The 24,048-nt window shown below is 31.6% G+C and overlaps 2 protein-coding genes across 3 annotated transcripts; one reads left to right on the forward strand and one right to left on the reverse strand.

The window, feature by feature from the left end:
- Window positions 1-2,538: 2,538 nt before the first annotated feature.
- LOC134711457 (uncharacterized) lies at window positions 2,539-15,546 on the reverse strand. 2 transcript variants are annotated; one of them, XM_063572057.1, is made up of 6 exons: window positions 15,456-15,546; window positions 11,185-11,383; window positions 10,718-10,842; window positions 9,879-9,954; window positions 6,231-6,384; window positions 2,539-5,104 (listed from the first exon to the last, which is right to left on the reverse strand). In XM_063572057.1, exons 2-6 carry the CDS (start codon window positions 11,344-11,346, stop codon window positions 4,575-4,577), a joined length of 1,047 nt encoding a protein of 348 aa, XP_063428127.1. In that variant the 5' UTR covers window positions 11,347-11,383; window positions 15,456-15,546; the 3' UTR covers window positions 2,539-4,574. The 2 variants fall into 2 exon arrangements, with proteins under 2 accessions (XP_063428127.1, XP_063428126.1); XM_063572056.1 differs by lacking the exon at window positions 15,456-15,546 and adding an exon at window positions 14,044-14,149 and having other exon boundaries at window positions 2,541-5,104.
- A 551-nt stretch (window positions 15,547-16,097) lies between these two features.
- On the forward strand, window positions 16,098-23,559 carry LOC134709419 (uncharacterized). The gene is made up of 3 exons (XM_063569580.1): window positions 16,098-16,530; window positions 17,182-17,259; window positions 22,831-23,559. The coding sequence occupies exons 2-3, from the start codon at window positions 17,195-17,197 to the stop codon at window positions 23,486-23,488; spliced, it is 723 nt and encodes a 240-aa protein (XP_063425650.1). The 5' UTR covers window positions 16,098-16,530; window positions 17,182-17,194; the 3' UTR covers window positions 23,489-23,559.
- Window positions 23,560-24,048: the final 489 nt, after the last annotated feature.

Consider the following 24,048-nt stretch of genomic DNA (forward strand, 5'->3'; position numbering starts at 1 on the left):
TCTTGTTTTGGTAGTGCTTAGCCCTAAGCCAAAAATACTTGAACGAGATTTAACATTTTCAAAACAACAATAACGACGGGAGAGATAAAAACAATATTAAAGGTCATTTTTGTACTTTTATTCCTAATTGTAGATCGAAGTTCTAGTTTCACTTTCTTAATAAATAAAAAACCAACAACCATACAAGAGAAATCTATAACAAAATGAATACAAATAGTTTAATACAAAAATAATAAAAACCACAATCCCTGAATGATAAGTTGTATGTGGGACTATTTTATTAGTACCACATTAACTGTAAAAACGGTGCATAGCTAGCCCGACAATGCTCCTCACTATTAAAAAATAAAATCACAAAAATACTGAACTTAGAGGAAAATCAATGCGGAAAGTCCATATTCACATGGCAAAATCAAATAACAAAACGTATGGACAAACGCATGCATGAAAACAGAACCACACGATTACTCTCAGAACATGTCAATTGTATAAACAGACATATCCAAAGCCTGACAACATCTTTTAAATGTTAAACTGTTTAAGTCCATCAAAGTTTTATTATATGTAAGTATGTAGATTTTCAACTAAATTTAGTTACATATTTTGCATATTTGACCAGATACACCTGTTGGAAACTTCTCAACAAGGGTATTTAAGTCAGTAAAAGAAAGATAACTGTAAAAGGGAAAACCAATATTTTATCATTCTTTATCTAGATGTTATTGTTCCGATAGGTAAATAAAAATAAATAAATCAAGTCCCTTTTCAGCAAAAATTTAAAAATAAAATCTATTTGCTATTTTACTGGATACACCTCCGATTTAAATAGAGTTTGTTATTTGGTGGTATTTTTTCAGTCTATATTGAATATCTTGTTCAATGATGCTCGATTACACTTCGTTGTAAAAAAAAAAGAAGGAAAAATTATTGCGATACTCGTCGCTGCAATTGTAGAAAACATGGTTTAGAATGTAACATTTCGTGTAGCGAATGTTGTGATCAGAGCTGTATGAATTCAATGCATAAAAAACTCTATGTTTGACTCGCGTGAAGAGATAAAGCATGTTTTCGAGCTCTTTTTCATGTAAAAGTACAATTTTGTGTTACTGTGGAAACGTGATTTAAGAACCATAAAATTTAGAAAAACAAGATCACCAAACAAAACCTTTAATAACGATTTGAATTTTATGATGCACTAAAGTACTGCAGTGTGCTTGGCACCAAGACCATAATGGTCATCCACTGGTTAGTTAGAAAAACTCGTTACAAATTTCAGTTTAACTAGGGCTTAACACTTTTTTTAAGTTTTTTTCTAGTTTGAGATCATTTTATTTTGGTGAAGATATCTTAGTAAGTTGTACAAAGAAAGATAACTCCAGACTGTTTTCGTCTTGGCTTACAATGAAATGGTTTTGGGTTTTTCTAGAAGCACTAAACAGACTTAATGATTGTCATTTGAAAAACGTCCAGTGGCAAATAGTTCGTGCTTATTTAGGGTGAAAATAAATAAACACTAAATATAATAAGTCAGTTGACTCGGATTTAGGGAGGGAACTGTGACTGTCACTTGATAGAATGTATGTTGGATATGGATCTCTCAATGAGGTGTTGCCAGGATTATTTAACACGCCATGAGTGTGACACAAATCACACAAATAGACATATCTCTAACATGGCTTTTCAAAAAGGAGCAATAAAGAAATGACTTTAATTCTATATCGAAGCTATTCCTTGGCATCACTCAGAGTGAAGGAAACGTAATTGCCCATCGACATCTTGCAAAGCAATTTTGTTTGAATTTGGTTTGAAGTTATTGATAGTTAGTCGTAAAGTTAACAGAACAGTCCAAAGAAAGACATGTTACCCAAGTCTGAAACATTCTGACTTTGAACCTGCCAGGCTATGCTTGTAACATGAATAGTGGAGAAGCAGTCAATTCCAATTTTCATGACTTTGGTTTGGCAAGCTGGGGATCCATCTTTCAATCTCACATACTTTGGATCAGTACTAGTCCTCATATTTTCTTTTGGCAGTATTAAAACACAAACTCTTAGTTCATTAAATCCATTTACTAACAAGGTTTAATATATACCTATTAGTTTAACAATGATATTTCTTCATACATGAAGACAAAACAAATATAATAATGGCTGCACAGCAAGATATAATTAACATGTACAAATTAGAATAAGCAATAAGCAATTACACAACATATCTAAATAACTATAGATTTGTAAGAATATTTAGAATTCATCTGGTGTAAAAATATAGTTGTAAAGAAAACTAAATATGAAAACACTTTGTTTAAAAATACATTGGATTTTTTAAGACAAATATCTGTCAAAATCAAATTAATAAACATATAAATAACTGTTATAGAATCATTTTCAAAACAGTGTGGTCCTGGCCATTGATTGACGACCTAAATTATCCCATTGACTGGGACAGATTAGGTGAAAGTTTGTCTGTAACGACACTGCTCACTTCTTACTTAATATAGAATTTAAACAATGGGGTCACCAAAGGTTCTTAACGCCTTTAATTATAAAATAATTCAAAAATTATTCAGGAATAACCATTATGTTTTGATTTATATTATTGATATAAATCAACACATCATATTATTCTGGATTCGTTTTTCGAATTGCTTTATTTAGGTGTTGAGAACCTTTGGTGACCACACAGATTCAGTGTCTTTAACAAGTACATAGTGAGCAGTGATTGTTACCGACAAACGTTCACCTAATCTGTCCCAGTCAATGGGATAATTTAGGTCGTCAATCAATGGCCAGGACCACACTGTTTTGAATATGATTCTATATTTGAAAGGTACATCTAGTGCTACAAAAGTTAGTGAACAAGTGATAATTTTCTTCTCAAATTAAAAAATTCTAAGACATTATACATATAGTCTATGTTTGTCTCTTGAACACTTTACTTTTATCATGATAACAAATAGAAATACATGTATGATGTGACAAGATGGTTTATGTCATTTACATGAGGTTCTCAAATTAAAAGAAATTGCAACTTTTAAGTTCAAATAAAAAAATAATTATGTCACTTCATTTATATTACAAAAAGGTAAATCATGGTTTTATAAATGCAATGTTGGAGGGCTTTAATCTAACTGTTAAGAAATTGGATGGAATCTGAATGCAGTATTCAAATATATATTGATATGTCTTGTGAAGCAGACTTGAGACTTATTAGAATCATATGCAAAACAGTGTGGCTGTGGCCATTGATTGACGTCCTAAATTATCCCATTGACTAAGACAGATTGTGTGAACGTTTGTCTGTAACGACCACTGCTCACTATGTACTTGTTAAAGACACTTAAACTGTGGGGTTACCAAAGGTTCTCAATACCTAAATAAAGTAATTCGAAAAATTAATCATGAATAAATTAACACGATGTTATGATTTATATCAATAATATAAATCAAAACATAAAGGTTATTCCTGATTAATTTTTCGGATTATTTCATTATTAAAGGCGTTTAAGAACCTTTGGTGACCCTACAGTTTAAATTCTATAATAAGTAAGTAGTGAGCAGTGTCGTTACAGACAAAAGTTCACATAATCTGTCCCAGTCATTGAATGAATTAAGGACGTCAATCAATGGCCACAGCCACACTGTTTTGAATATGATTCTAGTGATAGATTTGAAAAATTCAAAGGATAATCAAAGCTACTTCTTCATATAATAGATTTGATTTTTTTTGTCAGGTTGTACTATATATGGAACTTCAAAACTGCATTTAGTGAGTTGCAGTCTTTTAGAGTATAAATAATTAAATAAATTAAAAATATAAATTTTCCTTAATAATTTATGAAGTAAAAATATTTACAGTCAAATATGTGAAACAGGAATGCTTTAGAATCTTGTATATACAATTTTCTTTGATATGGTCATGTAACCATTTTCTACAAGCAAATAAATATCATGTTTGCTGTCAGCCTTGTCCATACTCACAGCTAGAATAAGTTACAAAATGTAGCTCTAATGGAAAAGTATTTACTGATTCTTCAATTTTCAATATTCATTTTTTATAGAGAATGAGGGTGTTGAAGTCAATGGCTGTTTTTATTCTTTTCCACAAAATTATTTGAATGCTTTAGTAATAAAACTATTAAAAACTTTAAATAACTAAAATGAACTAATTGGAAACTATTTTTTTCTTAATTTTGTTCATGTAATTAGGAAACTATGTGTTACTTAGAAATACAAGACATCTACCTATATAATAGGGATGAAAAAACACTAATCTTTGACTAGTCCTGAATGGAGTATTCTTCAAATTGATAAGTTTTAAGCTATATGCAATATGCTTTCCATAAAACTTAGTTAAGTTATTCTTTTTTACTATAAATGTGGGAATTTTGTTTTTTGTTTTTATAAATTTGTCATATCATTTCCTATTGTTTGACAAAAGCTATAATTTTAATATGAAATAATTGTATGAAAAAATGTTTCCATATATAAACATTATTTTTCTTGTAAAAGTAAGAAATGTAATCTGCTGTGACCTCAATTTTTTTTAGAAAACAATCCAGTAAATCAAGGATTTCAGTCTATTATTTCAATTGCAGCCTCATCATCATCAAAAGTTAAATCAATAGTTTCCCCATTTATTAAGATTGGGCAAAACACTTCTTGTTTAATGAAGTTTGGTCCTCCAGTGTACTGGTGGTCTGAACTTCCAACCATGTGATCAGAACTTCCTGTCACATGATTGACACTGTCTACCACATGTTCAACATGCTCTGAACTTCCCACCATGTGATCAGCGCTTCCAATCACATTTTCAACGTTCTCTGTTTTAATTTCTGTAGAAACATAAGAATTTGTGTTATTACCAGATCTTTTTCTTAAAATGTTTGGTCTTGAATGTAAAGCTCTAGATCTATTATCAAGAAGTCCCTGTGGGAATGGTATAGGCACTATACTAACATTTATATCTTGAAGAGTTTGTGCTGTTACATATTTTACTGATAGTCTACTGGTTACAGAATGTACATTCCAAAAATCCACATTTCTGAAGCTGTTTTTCATCCCAACAACCCTTCCAGCTTTAGTTGTTGACATGAGGTAACTACCTATAAAGAAATGACAGGTTATTCATTCTGTAAATATCTTCCTTTCCAGTACAATAAGAAAAACACAAATTTTTCAACTAGGAAAGGTTCCTATTAAAATACTCCTGGATATAGTATAGCATAAGTGCCATTGTCTGTTGAAAAATAAATTTTGAAATGAAATTTAAAGATCTCTACAATTTCATATTCTTTTTCAAAAGTATAAGAAGCGTTTAGTTTTGAAAGTGTTGGGGACATCGTACCATTGCCACCAGTGATTTTGTTATAGCTCTTTTATTGGTCTTTTTAACTGTATAATATTTTTAATCAACATGAATATCATTAAGAAAGTCAATTTCACCAACCCCTCTTCCATTGACTATAAAGCCTTGGTCACACCTTACGGGATAGCTCAAACAGACGCCTAACTTATAACTTTTTTTCCAATCTGTTCATGTCTGTTAGACATCCGTTCTTATTCCTTAGTCATCTGTCCATATCCTTTGCATGTTTGTTAGGCGTACATTTTATCTGTCGATGTCCGTTCTGTCTGGTGGAATTTTTTTTAACTTTGAACGGTCGTCCAACGGATAAAATGTCCGTTGGATGTCCGTTTTGTGCGGTTCTCGTCCATTTTGTTTCCGTTTTGTATCCGTCACGTGTCCGTTATACATATTAATGCGATTTACATGTATTATTATTGTCGCCTTTAATTTTTTCGTATATTTTACTTATCCGTTTTATGCGGTACTCGTCCGACCGTTGGTTGTACGTTCCACGACTGTTCTGTCGGGTACGTCTCTGTTTCTTGTCCGTTGCATATCCATTTTTCGTTAGGCGTCCGTTTTAGTTGGTTAGTACATTAACGGACTCCCAACGGATAACAATTTTGTGAACGGACAACTTTTATTTATCCATTAGTCGTCCGTTCGTGTTATCCGGTTAGGTGTGACCGAGGCTTATTAATAGCTTTTTTTTTTTAACCTGGGCATTTGTTGCAGTCTGTTCCCCTGTTTGATTCTAATATAACCACAGTCCTTGTTAGTATTTTTTCCACAATACCATTGACATACTTGTACTTTTTAAATGGATTGACATTTATTTTTCAGTAACTTTTATAATTGGTCTAATTTAACCTTAAGCTTACCACCAGTAACTCTGCCACAGTCCTTTTTATTAGCCTGGTCATATTCAAGTTTCTTGTTACGTATCCTTTTCTGTGTTGTTTTTAAGGTTGCATAGCAACTCTGTACCTCAATGATTCCAACTTTGGAAGATATATTCCCATCTATTCTGTCAAACTGAAAAAAAAGAATTATGAATTTAATAAGTCATAAAACAACATGCATGACATATATATATATAGAATTTCACATATGAGACAATATTTATTTGAGGCCACACCAATTTAATTTCTTGTTCTAAAGATTTTTGGACTCCAAAATTTGGGGCGAGCGAGCGATTAGAAAATTTTAATAAAAAAATATTTAATTTGCAAATTTTTGAGGCGAAGCTTGAAAAGTAGAGGCGAGCAATCATAATTTTTTTTTGTAAACATAAAATAGTAGGTTTTGACAATATTAAAACTTGATTTATCACTTGTAATTTGACATTCCTATAATTTCTGAAGTATTGTTACCCTATTCACCAAGAAATAATTAAATCTGGTCTATGAATGACAATGAGACAATTCTCCATCCAAGTCATATTCAGATTGGGGGCAACCCTTCATGTTATAAATTTATCCCTACTGTTTTATGAGGGATCAATTATTGAATATAAGTTATAATATATTTGCTTGTACGAAAGGGCTCATATTTTCTCAAAGAACTATATATCTATCTGGTATTAATTGGTCAAAACATGTCCAAGAAAGTTCTGAAATATTCCTGGACTTTAACCATGTTAACACATTTACTTTAACAGTTTAATAATTATTCACAATAAGTGGACCCCTCTTTTAAAAAAAGTTGTTTTAAATAGGATGTAACTCTCCTCTTTTTGAGTACAAAATTCTAAGTTTTCAAAGGTTTTTTGTATTAGAACTAAACAAATCCTTGGTCATGTTGGTCTTTCTATTTTCTTTTCTACATCAGTAAAATGACCCCTTGTCTGAGGGTGGGTTGTTCTCAACCTGATAATAGTAAACACAGGTCAAAGTATGGCCTTTTACACAGGGCTTTGATACAGACCAAACACCAAGCTAAAAAGGACCCCAAAATTATTAGCCTACACAATTCGAACAGGAAAACCAACGATCTAATTTATATATCCGAACTGGGAAATACCAATGAACAACATCAACAAACGATGCTGAACGACAGGCCCCTGAATCATTAAGGACAGGTGCATAAACATGCAGCGGCTATGGATAGTTTTGTTTCACCAGCATACAATATAATTGCAGTTGAAGGCAAATTCTTCAGAAGTTCTTTGTACTTTATTCTATAAACAACAAACATTTGTTGATAGGGAATATAAGTAAGGGGGGAAAGAAACCATTTTTTTGTTCTTAAAAGGTATTTCCGCTGTTCTAAATTTATATCGGAGCACTCCCGCTTTGGATAAATAGGTTTCATGCTAAAACAAATATTCTCACAAAAATTTACAGTGTGATGGGGTGCTTTTATGTTTAAAATCGTTATATTGGCGTTAAAAAAATGAGTTTGATCTTTGCAAGTAATTTTTTGTGCAGTCATTACTTTGAATAAGATTTAAAATTTTTATGCAAAGAAACAGTATATTTTTAGAGGGATTGATAAGATATTGACTCCTGAATGGTCCAAAACAACCAGTTTTGACCCCACAGTTTAAATGTCTATCGTTGGTACGTCGTGAACAGTGGTCGTTACAGACAAAAGTTCACGTTAATTGTCCCAGTCAATGAATGAATTTAATCTGTCAATCAATAGCCACAGCCACACTGTTTTGAATTTCTATCTAAGCTTGGTTAAAACCAATTACTATAAAGTATCATCACATAATTTTAATATCAAACTGTCAAACTTTTTATCTTTCTCATGTTAAGTTTATATGAAAGCCATTAAATAAAAACATATATATGAAACACATTTTGAATAATATTTTCTGAAACAGCAATAAATGTAGCATAAAAGGAATGAGATTTTTTTTTATTTGTGCTCTAATCTTTCTTTTGTCCAGGACAATTTGTGCATACCAGCACATGTAGTTGAAAAATGAAAAAAAAACAGATTAATGTTGGCAACATAAAATGATCCAGTTAAAAAATAAACAAAAGGACACACATGACATAGGTCTCTAATACCTCAAGAATATAAAATTGATAAAAACTGTCCAAACTGCTTTATGAACATAAATATAATTCTGCACGGGACGTTTGCGCTTTTACATAGGACATTTGTGCTTTTTTTTGTGGACACTTGTGCTTCAAAACATAGGACATTTGTGCTTTTCAAAAATGGACATTTGCACTTTTTATATAGGACATTTGCGCATTTACAATTTTTGATATTTATGTACAGCTAAAGTAAAGAAATAAAATCAATTACTGTCATCACAATTACAGGTCAGTTTTAGCTTGATATTTGAAGCCGAATGAGTGAACAAATTTTCATCTTGTTGTCTGTCCTGATCAATTGGTATTTAGCCCACATCTCAAATAAATGATCGAGTACAGCTCCATGAAAGGTCTCCAATTATTAGGGTTTGGTCGAAACGATATAAGAATCCATCAAGACATATACAGTTTTTTCCTTTACTAGTTTCTATCACTTTAAAATCCATGCTCAAGAATGTGTAAATTTGTACTAACTAATGACAAATGTATAAGTTAAATTTATTTATGTAATAATTACTTCCCATCAAGATTCCAGGTAGTCGACTAAAGGTAAAAAGCGCAAATGTCCGGTCCATCTAATACAGGTGAATCAAAATTAAAAGCGCAAATGTCCATAGTATTTGAAGCGCAAATGTCCTATCGTTTTACAGGTAAAAAAGTGCAAACGTCCTGTGCCCATATACTTGTTATTACATAAGCCCTAAGGTATCTAGCTAAAATAATTAACAATAAATATTTACCTCATTTTTGGCAAATCTTGGTAAAGAAAACAAAAATTCTCTAACAAGGGTACCGTCTCTGCTTTTTTTTGTGGACACTTGTGCTTCAAAACATAGGACATTTGTGCTTTTCAAAAATGGACATTTGCACTTTTTATATAGGACATTTGCGCATTTACAATTTTTGATATTTATGTACAGCTAAAGTAAAGAAATAAAATCAATTACTGTCATCACAATTACAGGTCAGTTTTAGCTTGATATTTGAAGCCGAATGAGTGAACAAATTTTCATCTTGTTGTCTGTCCTGATCAATTGGTATTTAGCCCACATCTCAAATAAATGATCGAGTACAGCTCCATGAAAGGTCTCCAATTATTAGGGTTTGGTCGAAATGATATAAGAATCCATCAAGACATATACAGTTTTTTCCTTTACTAGTTTCTATCACTTTAAAATCCATGCTCAAGAATGTGTAAATTTGTACTAACTAATGACAAATGTATAAGTTAAATTTATTTATGTAATAATTACTTCCCATCAAGATTCCAGGTAGTCGACTAAAGGTAAAAAGCGCAAATGTCCGGTCCATCTAATACAGGTGAATCAAAATTAAAAGCGCAAATGTCCATAGTATTTGAAGCGCAAATGTCCTATCGTTTTACAGGTAAAAAAGTGCAAACGTCCTGTGCCCATATACTTGTTATTACATAAGCCCTAAGGTATCTAGCTAAAATAATTAACAATAAATATTTACCTCATTTTTGGCAAATCTTGGTAAAGAAAACAAAAATTCTCTAACAAGGGTACCGTCTCTAAAACCTTTAATTACCCTGTAAATAAAAAAGCATAGTATAAAATTAAAGTGTTGGGTGTTGGTTTTTTTTCAATAGCTACTAATCTGGTGCATGAAAGATAGACAAAAAAATATTAAGCTTTTAATACTTATGCTTGGTTTTTTTTTAAATTCAATGTTCAAAAAATAAAGACAATAGTTTCATTTTACCCTATGATTTATTCTTAGTCTTGATGGCCATGTTAGGTAGCCAGGAGAATCAGTGGAACCAGATTATAAACTAGACACCCTAAGGATGATTGTGGACAATATTGGTTCAATTATAACCCAGTTATTTCAGAGAAGATTTTTGAAAAACTTAACAGACAGTAACAGTTGACAGGAATCAAGTGATGGAAAAAGCTCACAAGGCCCTTTTATTAAACAAATCACTTTTTACGGCTTGTGAGCAAAGGGTAAAATTTGCTTCCATTGCTGAGTCTTGCAATGTGAACTTGGAATTAAACATTGAATTGTAACGCTGATTATGTTACATGATGACAACCCAATGAATGACTGTTAGATGTATAAATCTACTTTCCCTTGTAGTATTCAATGTCTTTAAAATGTTCTTTTATAATATCATGAGTATTCTCACAATTCAAACATTTTGTAAAAAAGACCAGTTTCAACTTTTGGTAACTGAAATATTCTATAATTAGTAATAGTGATCGTCTTATAAATAAATAACTACTACTTAATTTTACTGACTCAAATCTACATCTTTATGCCATGAACATTTATTTTTTTGTTATTCTAACCTTTTTGTTCCAGGAGTGACACTTTTACTTGTGACCTTTTGACCATCAACATATACTCTATAGTAACAGGCCTGACTACTTGGTTCTGTTTCTATACATACGGAAAATGGTGTAACTGGCCAACTCTGTAATTACAATTCAAGTCTCATTCAATATTGCATTAAACTTTATATTTGATGATTTTCATGGGTTTTTTTTAAATTTTAAATACAATGTAGGTAAAATAAATGTGTCATTTAAACCATGCATACATTTGTATATTAATTGTTGCCAGGCACTGACTAATGGTCAGATCGAAATGCAAATTAATTTTCAAGTGAAATAAGAGGATCAGATCTAGAGCACTACAAGTAATAATCTTTAGAATAAAACACCTAATTAACAATGAAATTGATAAGTATTTGATATTTTAGTAATTATATTACTCATTGATTGTTCATACTGAATTTCTTAGTTATGACACTAACCTGGACTTCTGTCTCGCCATTTACAGTTTCCTTAGCTTGTTGCTTGTAACTGTGAGGTGTAAAAAAGCTACTTTCTACAAATACAATGCCATCCTTTTCATATTCAGGTAATAGCGTGTCACCAACAAGTATACTTAAACGGAAGTCTGCATTTGATGGCATTTCAACATTTACTGTAGGCTGTTCTCATGGCCAAGACCTTTTAAAAAATAAAAAAATAAAAAAATGTATGTCTGTAAATCTTTTGATTAAAATTTAATATATTTGGTCATATATTTAAATCATGGTGGGTGCTTTATTCCAAGTTCAAACTGCATGTTCACCCCATCTTCAACATAGCTCTGTGCATGAGCAGATTCAACAGCATATATCATGTGTATTGTTTAGTTAACATGGTTAAGAAGATGTTAGCAGACTACTTCAAGTCAATTACAATCAATGCTTTTAACCTTCTCAGTAAGTTCTGCACCCCATAATGATTAATGGACTTTCTTTTTTTCTGTTACTTGACTACCTGTACATTTTTCAATTTTTACCTAGGGTTTCAAATGAATAAAAAATTGAATTCCCCATTTCCCCATTTTTTTTTCAAAAGTGAATTTATAATCAACTGATTAACTTTTTTTGACATGTATGATGGAATATTCATGTACATTTCTTTTGATTTATACATCCTGCACAGCCAATCAGACGACTAACTTTACCAAGGGTTTTTAACTGGTGAAACAGGCCAGTCCAATGATGAACATATACATGTACCCATGACAATGAAATAATTATACATGTACAATACATGTAGCTTTGGATTAAAATTGTCATTTTAAAAACCATATATTTCTACAATACAATAGTAAGGATTTTCTCCTCTAAGGACATGATTAAAATTTGTCTACTATATAACATGACTATCATTCCTTTTTTAAAGTTCGATTAAAATGTTGCCTTGCCCTAGCGTTTTATGATATAATTGTGAATATGAATAATTGAGATTTGGGTAATATGTCATTTGTATGTCAGTTAGGCAGCTACCAATAAACAATAAAAGTCAGGAAACCTAAAATTGTTGACCTCAGAATCCAGTTTTCTATATATTTAGGATCAGTGTAAATGTATTTGTCAATGTCAAAACATAATATTTGTATAAATATACTTTATCATGTTTATTGTGTAACTTTTTTTTCTTTCTCATGTTTCTCTCACTTTATTTATAAAATTAATCAGAACCAAATTATTGCAACCATTTGTACAAAATTTAACTTAATTATTCTGCGTGTCATCAGGGTGTTTAATGATAATGAAGTGTTGGAGCATGAATGTATTGAAATAGGATAGACGAATCCAGGGGAGGGGGCCCTTTCGTGGCAAAAATTTGGTTGCTTAAATAGGGATCACTGTGTGACTGGAGCGGGTCCCCCTTAGGTCAGTCAGCACCCCCCTTACAAGAAGTTCTGGATCCAATACTGTATAATATACATGTATGTAGTCAGCAGGATTTTATTTGGTATGAGACAGTGTGTAAGTCTGTCTAATTTTGTGATTGTAATGAGTTGATATGAAATTTTATAAAATAAAACAAGGTGTGTGTCCTGTTCTTCTCGACTTCTGTATGCAATGTCTCTTCATTTTAGGTGATTTATCATATCACTAACATTTGAGATGTTTCTGTATCGATAAGTGACAAATCTAGCAGTCCTTCTTTTGACATTGGGTGCACTTGTTTCTACTAAGCCGGTCATGCGCCGGTCATGTGTACGGCGTATGCCTATTCGTGCGAGAAACAAGTGAAACGGCTTATATACCAGCAAATCTAACATGGCTGCCCAAGGACCATTACTACCAGCTATAATAGGTTATGGCCTATTCAAGCTGTTTTAGGACGATGAAGAAGGAAAATTGCAACTATATTTTTCACAGACTGAATTGTGATATTTTTATTAAACGTTCACAACTTAACCCTAGTTTTTCATGGGGTTCGTGTTGTTTATTCTTTAGTTTTCTATGTTGTGTCATGTGTACTATTGTTTTTCTGTTTTTCTGTTTGTCTTTTTCATTTTTAACCATGGCGTTGTCAGTTAGTTTTAGATTTATGAGTTTGACTGTCCTTTTGGTATCTTTCGTCCTTCTTTTAACAAAAACGTTCTCAAGAGCGAGAAAGCATTTATACGTTGATAAATTATTAACAATTAACAACAGGATAAATATGATAATAATAATAACAATAAATAATTTATTTATAAAGGTTGACTACAATTAGTTACGAAATATGAAAATTTTTATTAAAGAAAGCTCAATTATGAACATTAATACTTATCTTCCCTTAAACCTCGGCAATTCTAGTACAGTATATAAATACAAATGTTAGTTTGTTTAGTTAGGTTTTATGCCGTTTGTACCGCATTTTGGCTTTTTCGCAATGATTTCCAATAGTTTTAAATTCCAAAATTCGGTTCTTACAACAGTCGGCCATGTTTTTCGCCGCTTAGCCGGTCAAATCAAACCGGCTCGAGTGGCGTAACAGGCATGCGCAGAACTGAAGTTTTTAACAAACAAGTGTCATGCCGGTTTGCCGACGGCTAACGGTGTAAGCCGTTTGCTAGAAGCAAGTCCCACCATTGTTTTTAGGGTTTCATATGGATAGCAAACTCGGCAAATAGTATCAAATCCCTGACAGTCATATGCATGTGCATAATTTTTCATTCTGGTAAGCAGGAACAGATACAGTGTCAGTGGTAACATGGGTAAGGCAGGACATTTTTGTGAAGCATATTATTTTGATTCATGAAACACAATTACATGTACAAGTAGATATATTTGCCCAGTTACTTAAATTTTGTAAATTTGTTTAGTATGGTCAATTACCAGTCATTAAGGTCCATTTCTGATCATTTGAAACTATTTTTATGTATTTTCTTTTCAGCGAGGATATTTTTTTAAAACAGGAAGTAAGTTATGGATAATAAGTTAATCCCGCATCCGAACAAATCTTGTACATTTTCCGGAAAATAAAATTTTCCTATACTTTATAAAAAAGTTTCAAATTAGATGTTAGTATTTTGCATCGTCTGTTTGTACAATATAGTGCTTAATTTCAGGTGCAGGAATTAACGGATTTTGAAAGGGGACCAGAACCGCCATCGTTTGGAGTGATATTTAACAGACTCTTTAATATACCCAAGTCTACATACTGTCACATCATGTCCGTGACTTGTCAAATATATGTAATGTAGCACAAGGATTTGTATACAAATTCTTGTGTAGCATCCCTCTTGAATTCCCGGCCGGAATCCGACTCTGAATTTGTGCATAAATCGTTAAGTATAGTATGCTCAGTCATATCCTGTAGTAAACTTGGAATATTCCAACTTAAAACTATTCATTCAGTGGCGGATCCTGAATTTTCAATTAGGGGGGGGGTCGCTGACTGACCTTAGGGGGGCTCCTGTCGTGCTTCAGAGATTCCTATTATAATCAACCATTTTCCCCACGAAATTAAGGGATCCCGGATCCGCCTATGTCATTTTATAAGAAATGGATGTAGAGATCTGTGGTCACGGGAGTGACATATTATTTTAATAAGACAGACCTGTAAACTATATATTTTATGATAACCTATACATTTGTACATTTCGTATGTATAAGCTAATAATTTAGGGAGACGGTCATTTTACCACAGAATACCACATTACACAACGACGGTGTAGACAAAGAATGTGCTTTTTCGATATTTTTTTCTTTTGATAAATTATTCTAAATTAATATTACCTTAGATTTTTTGTCTCTGTGTGTCCCCCCAAAAAATCGACAAAAAAATGAATCAGAATGACTTTGATTAAAGAAGCATGCATCGAGTACACCTCGTATTCTAAAAGTTGTATTTATACTTTTATAGTTGTGTATCATTTTTTATAAATTGAAAAATAAATGCAAAATAATACTTACATTTAAAAAAAATCCATGAACGTCCGTCGAAATAAAATCGTTTAGTAGGCAGGCTACTTAAAATTTCGCTCAGTTTTATTGAAAGATATTAATTTATCTCTTGTAGTGAATTCAGTAATATTGTTGTTTTTACTTCATTGTTTTAGTTTACTGCTGTATAGTCAAGCTTTTCTAATGGCTAAACCATGTACATTACACTACAGTAGAAATAAATTGAAGTATTTATTCATATGAAATATAATGACTATAATATCTTGCAGAACATAAAAGTTATGTTTCCAACGACTAACAAATGCATATATATACAAACTCATATTTATTCTGACACGTACCATTGGAGATAGCGAAAGTTTTATAACTTTCTTCTTATCCTCCGCGAGTCCTCAGTCCTACAGTGGTGAGAAGTTCGCAGGTCCAATAAAAAGGCACACTCGACTATTATTTATCACCCTTGGCATTACAACATCTCCCATTAGACTTCAAACAAGGGTCGGGCTTGGCGAAGGATGTATATATACCGTTTAATTTTGGAAACAGAAAAAAGACACAGAATAAAACCAGGCGTCTCCCGAACGAGAAACAAATTTTATGTATGGTATTTTGTTGGTCAAAAGCCGGTGAGAAACTTGAAGGTTGTTTTGATGCAATTTATTTATCGTCACATATCTGTACGTTAAAGAAACTTTGTAAAAGCACAAAGGCGTGCATTTGTAAGCTCTCCTAATGTTTTTTTCTAGTTTTCCTCAGCACTTAACGAAGCTCATGCATTCAGGTCTAACGCAATAAGGAATCAGTTTACGAAAAATAAAATGCATAAGAGAAACATAGATACAAATGCTTCAAAACGGAATCCGAGCTTTCATATATTGCTACAACAAACCTTTATGAAGTATTATATAATTCAATATATACATTATTAATAAGGTTTCTTTGCAAAAGCAGAATCGTACAATTATCATCTTATTAAAAATAGATCTGTGATTTCGCTATTCCCATAAATGATAGATCTAAAATTTCACTTTAATCGGATGGGGACAATAAGTATTATATTGATCATAATATTTGTGTATTATAATGCGGTTCCATGGGACTATCCTGTGTTTCTAATACAATATACTAAATTATATAGCCTTAATTATTAAGTGGACATAATTTTCTTCCAACGTTTGTAAAAGCGACAAACCAAGAAAACATGTGAATGCGTCATTCCGGTTCTTTTCATGACAACTTAATGCATTATGACCATCTTCGGGAAGCCCAATCCTTCACACATTAAAAGGTGAAAATTGATTTTCCAAACACCCAAAGGACAAACATTAAAAAAAGAGGAAATTTTATTCATAAACAACAGCATAGATGGACAATCAGGTGTTAGGCAGCTAAATAACGGAAGAAAGCTTCTACATTGTAAGTATATTGTTACGATCAATTATGTCATGTAATAAATAAATATATCACATTTTGAGAAACCATTGATAATGAGCCCTTTAAGTTTTACTATCATACATAATGATTTATAAATAGAATGGTTTTTTTTATGTATTCTGTTTAATTCGAAATTGATATTTATTAGGACTAAATTTGATAATGAAAAGTTATTTGGTATACTATGCAATTATCAAGATTTTCCTTTAAAAATCAAAATTCAAATCGCATAAATTTAACTTTAATGTTGCTAATATCTTATTTGACACATTTTAACTGGCATTGTAATTTGACCAGATGATTTTTATAAATATTTATTTTAAATATCGAAATGGAGAAGAAAAATTATGTAATATAGATATATTGATAAGGCCAAACAAAATGATATGTGTGTTTCTTATAACATCTTTGAAAAACATAGGGCAGGTAGGTGGTTTTTTTTTTATTCCATATTTTTTTTACATCGAGTCTATGGGAGGGACATTAACAGTGCTTTAAAAAAAATGACAACTAAACTTTAGGTTAGGCACATTTGAGCTTAAAAAATAAGAAGGGTAGGGTAATAGGAAACACACATCTTATTCTTATTTGGCCTAATATAGAGGCTTTCCACTCACTTTAATATTTTTCCAGGATATTGTTAGAAATGCATTCATCCAGACGGAGCTTATTCAAGTACATCCTGTTTGCGTTTGCTTTTTACGAAGCACAGTAAGTTTTTTTATGTTTAATTTGATATTGGATTGCTCTTTTGATTGTTGTTTGCTCAACGTCCAGTGGTAAATATTTCATACATGTTCTGGACGAATACATGATTAAAAAGGTTTTCAGAGGCGGCTTTATGGAATAGGAGAAAGTAAAAACATTGGCCAAAATATAGTTAATTTAAAGTGTTACATGTAATTGAGACCAACATATATTTTTGTCCGAATTTTACACTACATATAACAATATTGCAAAATGCCAAAGTCATGACTGAATTCTTGTCTTTTTTCTAATGCTTGTACATTGATTTTGTATTTGCATTGTAATATAGATCACATTTATTCGTTCAGTACATGTATGTTCACTAGTGCACTATGTCTTTTAATTGATTTCAGCCATATTAAGTTATATTTTATAGTGTGTCCGGCTTTTTATGTTGTGATGTTACATCATTTTTTCAGATAAGGGTGAAGGTTGGTACATATTAAAACGTTTAAACCCGCTGCATTTGTTTGCACCTGTCCCAGTCTATGGAAGGAGCGTATCGATAAAAACTTTTTTTATATCACATAGCGATATTGTCTAATATCAATTGTAAATATGCAGACATTCCATGCGGAAAATGTTGTTTTCGGCAACGAAAAATTAAGAAAATACTAACTTTAAAACTTATTGTTCAAATATAAACAACAATTGAGTCTAAATATACATGCAGAAGTTAGTTAGAAGCTATGTCCGTGTAAAATTTGAAGTGCTGTGTTTTTCTTATATAAATAAATAAACAATGCGATACTTTTAAAATATCAATGCGATACGTTTAAAATATCATAGCGGTGTTTTTGTTATATCAATATTAGTACCGATTAGTATTAATATAAGACTGTTGTACCCATATTTTGACAATTGTCCCTATTATGTCTGTTTTGTTCACGCGTCGTTGTAAATATGACAGAAGTTGATGAGACTGTAATACACGTGAGAGGTGAAGTGCTATAAAACCAGGTTCAATCCACCATTTTCAAAATTTGAAAATGCCAGTACAGAGTCAGAAATATGACAGTTGTTATCCATTCGTTTGTTTTATCATTTGATTTAACCATTTGATAAGGGACTTTCTAATTTGAATTTTCCTCGAAGTTCAGTATTTTTTTAAATTTTACTTCTTAGTAGTATTGTATGTAAATAAGCAGTTTTAAGACCATTGCTTAAATTCAAATTGTTTTTGGTAACATCTTACAAATTTCTCAATTGGTTTTGGAAGCAAAAATCTAATCAAATAAGAGTTTAATAAACAATGCCGTTATCAAATAATCAAATAGCTTAGTATTAAAATGATTGACCTGTACTTTTGAATCTCCTTTTTTTACAAATTAGACCGTTGGTTTTCCTGTTTGAATGGTTTAACACTAGCAATGTTCTTGTTCCTATATAGCGTGGTGTTCGCTGTGAGCCAAGGGTCAGTGTTTAAGGACCTACTTTGATCTATAATGGTTTACTTTAAACAAATTATTACTTTGATTCGAACTCATGCACCATCTTCTTATATCTATAAATCTTTAAAATTTCCCCTTATAAATAACTGCTTTCCAGTCCTCCAACTGAACGATCTAAATTTATGAATATAGAAAAGATATATACACATATTGGATTGGATTGTTTGAATGAATGTTTCTTTTAAGTAATGATATTTTTTGTCTATTTCGATATAACCAAGGTGGGTAGACTATAGCATTGTGACCAGTAAATTAGAATCTAATAGGTCGGTAGACGTATTTGCAACCGCTTTTAAATTCCTCCATTGCATCATCACTTCAAATAGAATTATAAAAAAAGAAGATGTGGTAAGATTGCCAATGAGACAACTGTCCACAAGAGACCAAAATAACGCAGATATTAACAACTATAGGTCGCCGTACGGCCTTCAACAATGAGCAAAGCCCATACCGCATAGTCAACTATAAAAGGCCCCGATAAGACAATGTAAAACAATTCAAACAAGAAAATAAAGGCCTTATTTATATAACAGAAAAATGAACGAAAAACAAATATGTAACACATAAACAAACGACAACCACTGAATTACAGGCTCCTGACTTGGGACAGGCACATACATAAATAATGTGGCGGGGTTAAACATGTTAGTTAGTCGGTTAAACCATGTGATTGAAAACAATAGACTGAACAGGTTGTTAACACTTTCAACTATCAATAGGGTCAAGCAACATTTTCGGAATGATAAGTTCATTAAAGCGTTAATTGTGTTACAGTTACGAAATTTTAGTGATGTTGATCCTAAAATATTGAACCGGTCATGATCTAAGTTTGTGAATTATGTTTGCAGTTTTCTTGACATGCATTGTGACGTGTCATCGTATTAATTCTATATTAGAAAACTATAGCAGTAATATAAGAAATGTATCGCATTCATAAATTTTTGATATTAAAAAATCATCGCTATGATATAAGACAAATATCGCATTGAAATTTTAAAATAGAGCAGTTTCGTTGACTTATAGGTGATTTTGGCGTAGCAAACAATTGAATTCATCCCAATTGCATTCCACTGAATTTGCTACATGATATTTATAGAATGTGTACATCTACAAATGATAAATCGTGCATTTATGTTTCATTTATTCAATAATTCAATTTTCTCGTTCAAATACACCTTGCTTGTTATTACATAAAATAACTCATGAAAATTATACACCAGACGTATGTCGTGTTAAATGTCACCCTGTTTTAAGAAAAAAGTCATTACTTTATACCGAGAAATCTGCCTTTCTTCGTACAAATGCTAACATTCGTTTGAAATTTCCAACAATGCAGCTCGTTGATATAAGACAATATCGCTCGTTGATATAAGAAAAGCTTTTATCGAATCGCTTCTTCCATAGACTGTGTCCTTGTTCAGTAGTTGTCGTTTATTGATGTGGTTCATACGTGTTCCTCGTTTCTCGTTTTTTATATAGATTAGACTGTTCGTGTTCAACGAGTCCCGTTTGTCACTAGTCATTTTAGGGGCCCTTTATAGCTTTCTGTTCGGTTTCAGTCATGACTCCGTATTGAAGACCGTACTTTGACCTATAATGGTTTATTTTTACAAATTATGACTTTGATGGAGAGTTGTCTCATTGGCACTCATAACACATCTTCGCATATCTACATTCTGTTTGACAGTAATAACTGTAAACGGAAGACTGTTGACGAGAGACGACGTACGTAGAACATCTTCTGACGTCAACAGAAACTATTGTTTTGGCTTATAAGGTGTTTGCAAATGTGAACTGTTAATTTTTATACAGGCATGACACCGGAAAAGAAAAAATAATAGCTCAAAATATATGTGTTAAACTTACCGGTGTAAAACTTTCACTATTCAACGTACGTCATCCCTCGTCAGACGCCAACATATTTGTGAGCTTATAAGGTGTTCAAATTGTGGGCTGTTAATTGTTAAGGTGTGACATTGGAAAATAAAAACTTTGCCCCAAATACATGTACATCTTCCTACGTCAGAAGCCAACATAAAGATTTGTGTTTATAATGTGTTAACGAATAGAATAGAATAGAATAGAATATTTTTATTTCCCAAATTACAGGGCCCATAAAGGGCATAAAATCATAAGAGTAACATTTTCTTGGGTCAAGAGCCATAAAAATTTAGAAGATTTATCTAAATTTATAAAATTATAACAATTGTTAGAAATATCTTGAAAAAAATCGTCCCTTTGAATATCATAAAGAGGGCATTCTAATAAAAAATGAAGCTCATCTTCAACTTTACCAAGTGAGCAATTAGAACAAAGACGCTCAGATCTTTCTATATGTTTTTTTAGAATATGAACCGTTAATTGAATTTGCACTATAATTATAAAACAGTTTTAAGTTCATAATATCATTGTAATCTATCTGGTTTATGCGGGCACCCTGACTGAAGTCGAACTGATCTCATATATCGGTTAGATATACTATCTATTTTATTTATTAATGGTGTATGCATGTACTTGGGTTTTTGTGACCTATTTCAAACTTTAAAGATACAAAAGTCCTAAGTTGTATAAAATAATAGTACTTAAAATAATTCTCTTTTAAATGAATTGAATCTCAAATATAAGAACTTTGTATTTTAATTAATTCCTATGTTGTAACCTTTAAATAGAATTTGTAAATGGATATCTACAATTAATTACTCCTTTTCAGCAATCTTCCTTAGGACCGAAAATCAGATATAAAATGAACTGAAATATGCATATTTGATAGGCTAGCATCATGCACAATGAATACACGAAGCCACACCAATTGTTTCACTTGCATATATATACGATGAATTGATAATCAGTTCCAAGGTTATTTTGGCGACGACCATGCAAGATTTGTTTGCCACTCGGTATGATTCAACCAGTGGAGTAACTTAGCTGCTTAGCCTTATTGTAATACAGGTTTTATGGGCAACAAACACACAATATTTTGTTACTAAAAAAATAGTTTCAAAATGTTGCAGAAATAGAAACCATACACTTTGATAAGACGTTTCTAAGTTGTAAAACTTGTGTCTGATCCATTTGTGATTTTGAACAATAAAATATGTGTAAATTAATTCTGATATTGGCCGTTGTATTTCCGACTAGATTTTATACAGCAACGTTATATATGTACTGTACAAGTATTAGGAATGATCAATTAACCATAACTTCGATACAGAAAATTGTATACACCAATTTCATCATAACTGTAAAAAATAATCATTAACTATTTAAAAAAATATTTAAAAAAAAAAATCACGCAAGCAATATATCAAGGAACAAAAAAAGGATATTATATTATTTTTGACTTATGATTATAGTTAGATTTCAAATAAGGTTGATACATTCAAATTTGTATTTTTTTGTGTGGGGATGACCGAAGAATCAATCATGGATGTCTGAATAATCACAGGTAACATATATATACAGCCGTGTTTTGTTACTTCCTTATTGTAATGCCAATTATTTATTGACAGAATGCTTAATTTCTAGAAATAACATAAATGTCAACATTTTTTTCCTTCAAATTCTCCTTTAAAGTCTAACATTTCTCACTTACGATTTGACTTTTCTCAATTCCAAGTTGACATTTCGCAGTTCCCAGAATTTTCTGACTATGACAAAAGTATCGTTAGTTGATTTCTTTGCTTCCTGGTTAGTTTTGACATCTGTGGTGTATTCATCCATGATTAAAAATTGTTTTACAGCAATCATAAATTCCGAGTTGTGCTCTAGAATAGCCGAGCTGTTAAATCTCTCTCCGGTTGAAACCAAATACTTGGAAATTATTTATAACAGTTGTTGCCGCTTTTCTACAAAGTACCAAACAATTAAGAATGTCGGTCTTGTTATGTTATTTTACCCTCAAAGTTGGATCTGAGCATCATCGTGTAATAAATTATATACATCTTATAATATTTTTTTTAATTTTTTTTTTAGATATTTCCTTCTATGTTTTAATTATGCGTTAGGTTGCCTTTATTTTTTTTTTTTTACATAAACTCCATATATATATATATATTATATGTATATGTAAAATGTTTAATTGCAGGGCAAATGCAAAGTCAAAGAATACGAGCAATGGCAAATTGATTACCAGAAGTGCCTTAGAAAGCATTGATGGTATTGGAATTCAGGCTTCCAATTTTCATGAATTATACAAGTCTTTCGTATATGATGAAATGTTTTCAAATAGTATCAAATTTAAGATGATGCGATATCTTATTTCTGAGCAACTTAAGAGTTTGAAATTAGTTGGAAATTCAAAAAGCAAAGGGATTAAAATAACAATTACTGATGAAAAAGGCAACACGCTCAACTCACAGAATTTGACAGCTACAGAAAGACTAGAATCTGGAGAAAATACATATAAAATTATTTCTGGTGTCGCGGAAACGATAAACATGGCAAATGCTGCAACTCAACAATCGGAAGATATTTATCATTTACAGTCAAACGACAAACGTCCACCTTCGTCTAAGCATGGTAAACACAAGCGGTCTTTAAGGAACTTGTTTTCATTCAGGAGTAGATTGTTTGGCACAGGAAGCCGGGTTTCATTCAGAAAAGATCTTTTCGGAGTATCATGGCCTGTGGGGTATAAGATGTCTCATCGCCGTCGTAAATATGTGCCATCAGTTTCCGCTTTAACGTCATTTCAAGACTCGTATGGTATTCTGGATCCACTCGCAAGCAATCTGATTGGTTAAGAAGATTTTACAGACATCGAAACTTGAGTTTTAACTGTTTTTAAATTAATAAATAGGACAAAGATCATTAAGTTGATAGACTTATTGTTTTAATTTGATCCGTTTCTTATTATATTTTTTCTTTCTTCTTTCTATGCTATACGAATTTGTTCGTAACATCTCTCGGAAATCGTAAATCAAATGTTTTCAAAACTATAGTATAGGATCATGTAGCCCATTGTCATTAATTGTCATTAAGTTAAAGTTTGCAGACTTTGGTTTTAAAGTTGAAAACGAATTAATTTGAGGAGGTCTTCTAAAGAAGCCTATTGGGAAATGTTCATTTGTATAATTACAATGTAATCATGTAGTTATTCCTGAATCAATTGGACTTAATTGCATTTCATTTGGTTTAACTTGGTAGCATGTGAACAGAACTTCCCAATTTTGAACTTTCCATTTATATATATGTACCAACATTCCGACAGCGCCTGCATATGGAGTATATGTAATTAGAATCTCCCAGTTTATATCTATATTCTAAGGCTTGCGTTTCCTTTATCCTGATCATTAGACGGTTG

Source organism: Mytilus trossulus, chromosome 3, assembly GCF_036588685.1.
Source record: "Mytilus trossulus isolate FHL-02 chromosome 3, PNRI_Mtr1.1.1.hap1, whole genome shotgun sequence".
NCBI classification, from domain to species: Eukaryota; Metazoa; Mollusca; class Bivalvia; order Mytilida; family Mytilidae; genus Mytilus; species Mytilus trossulus.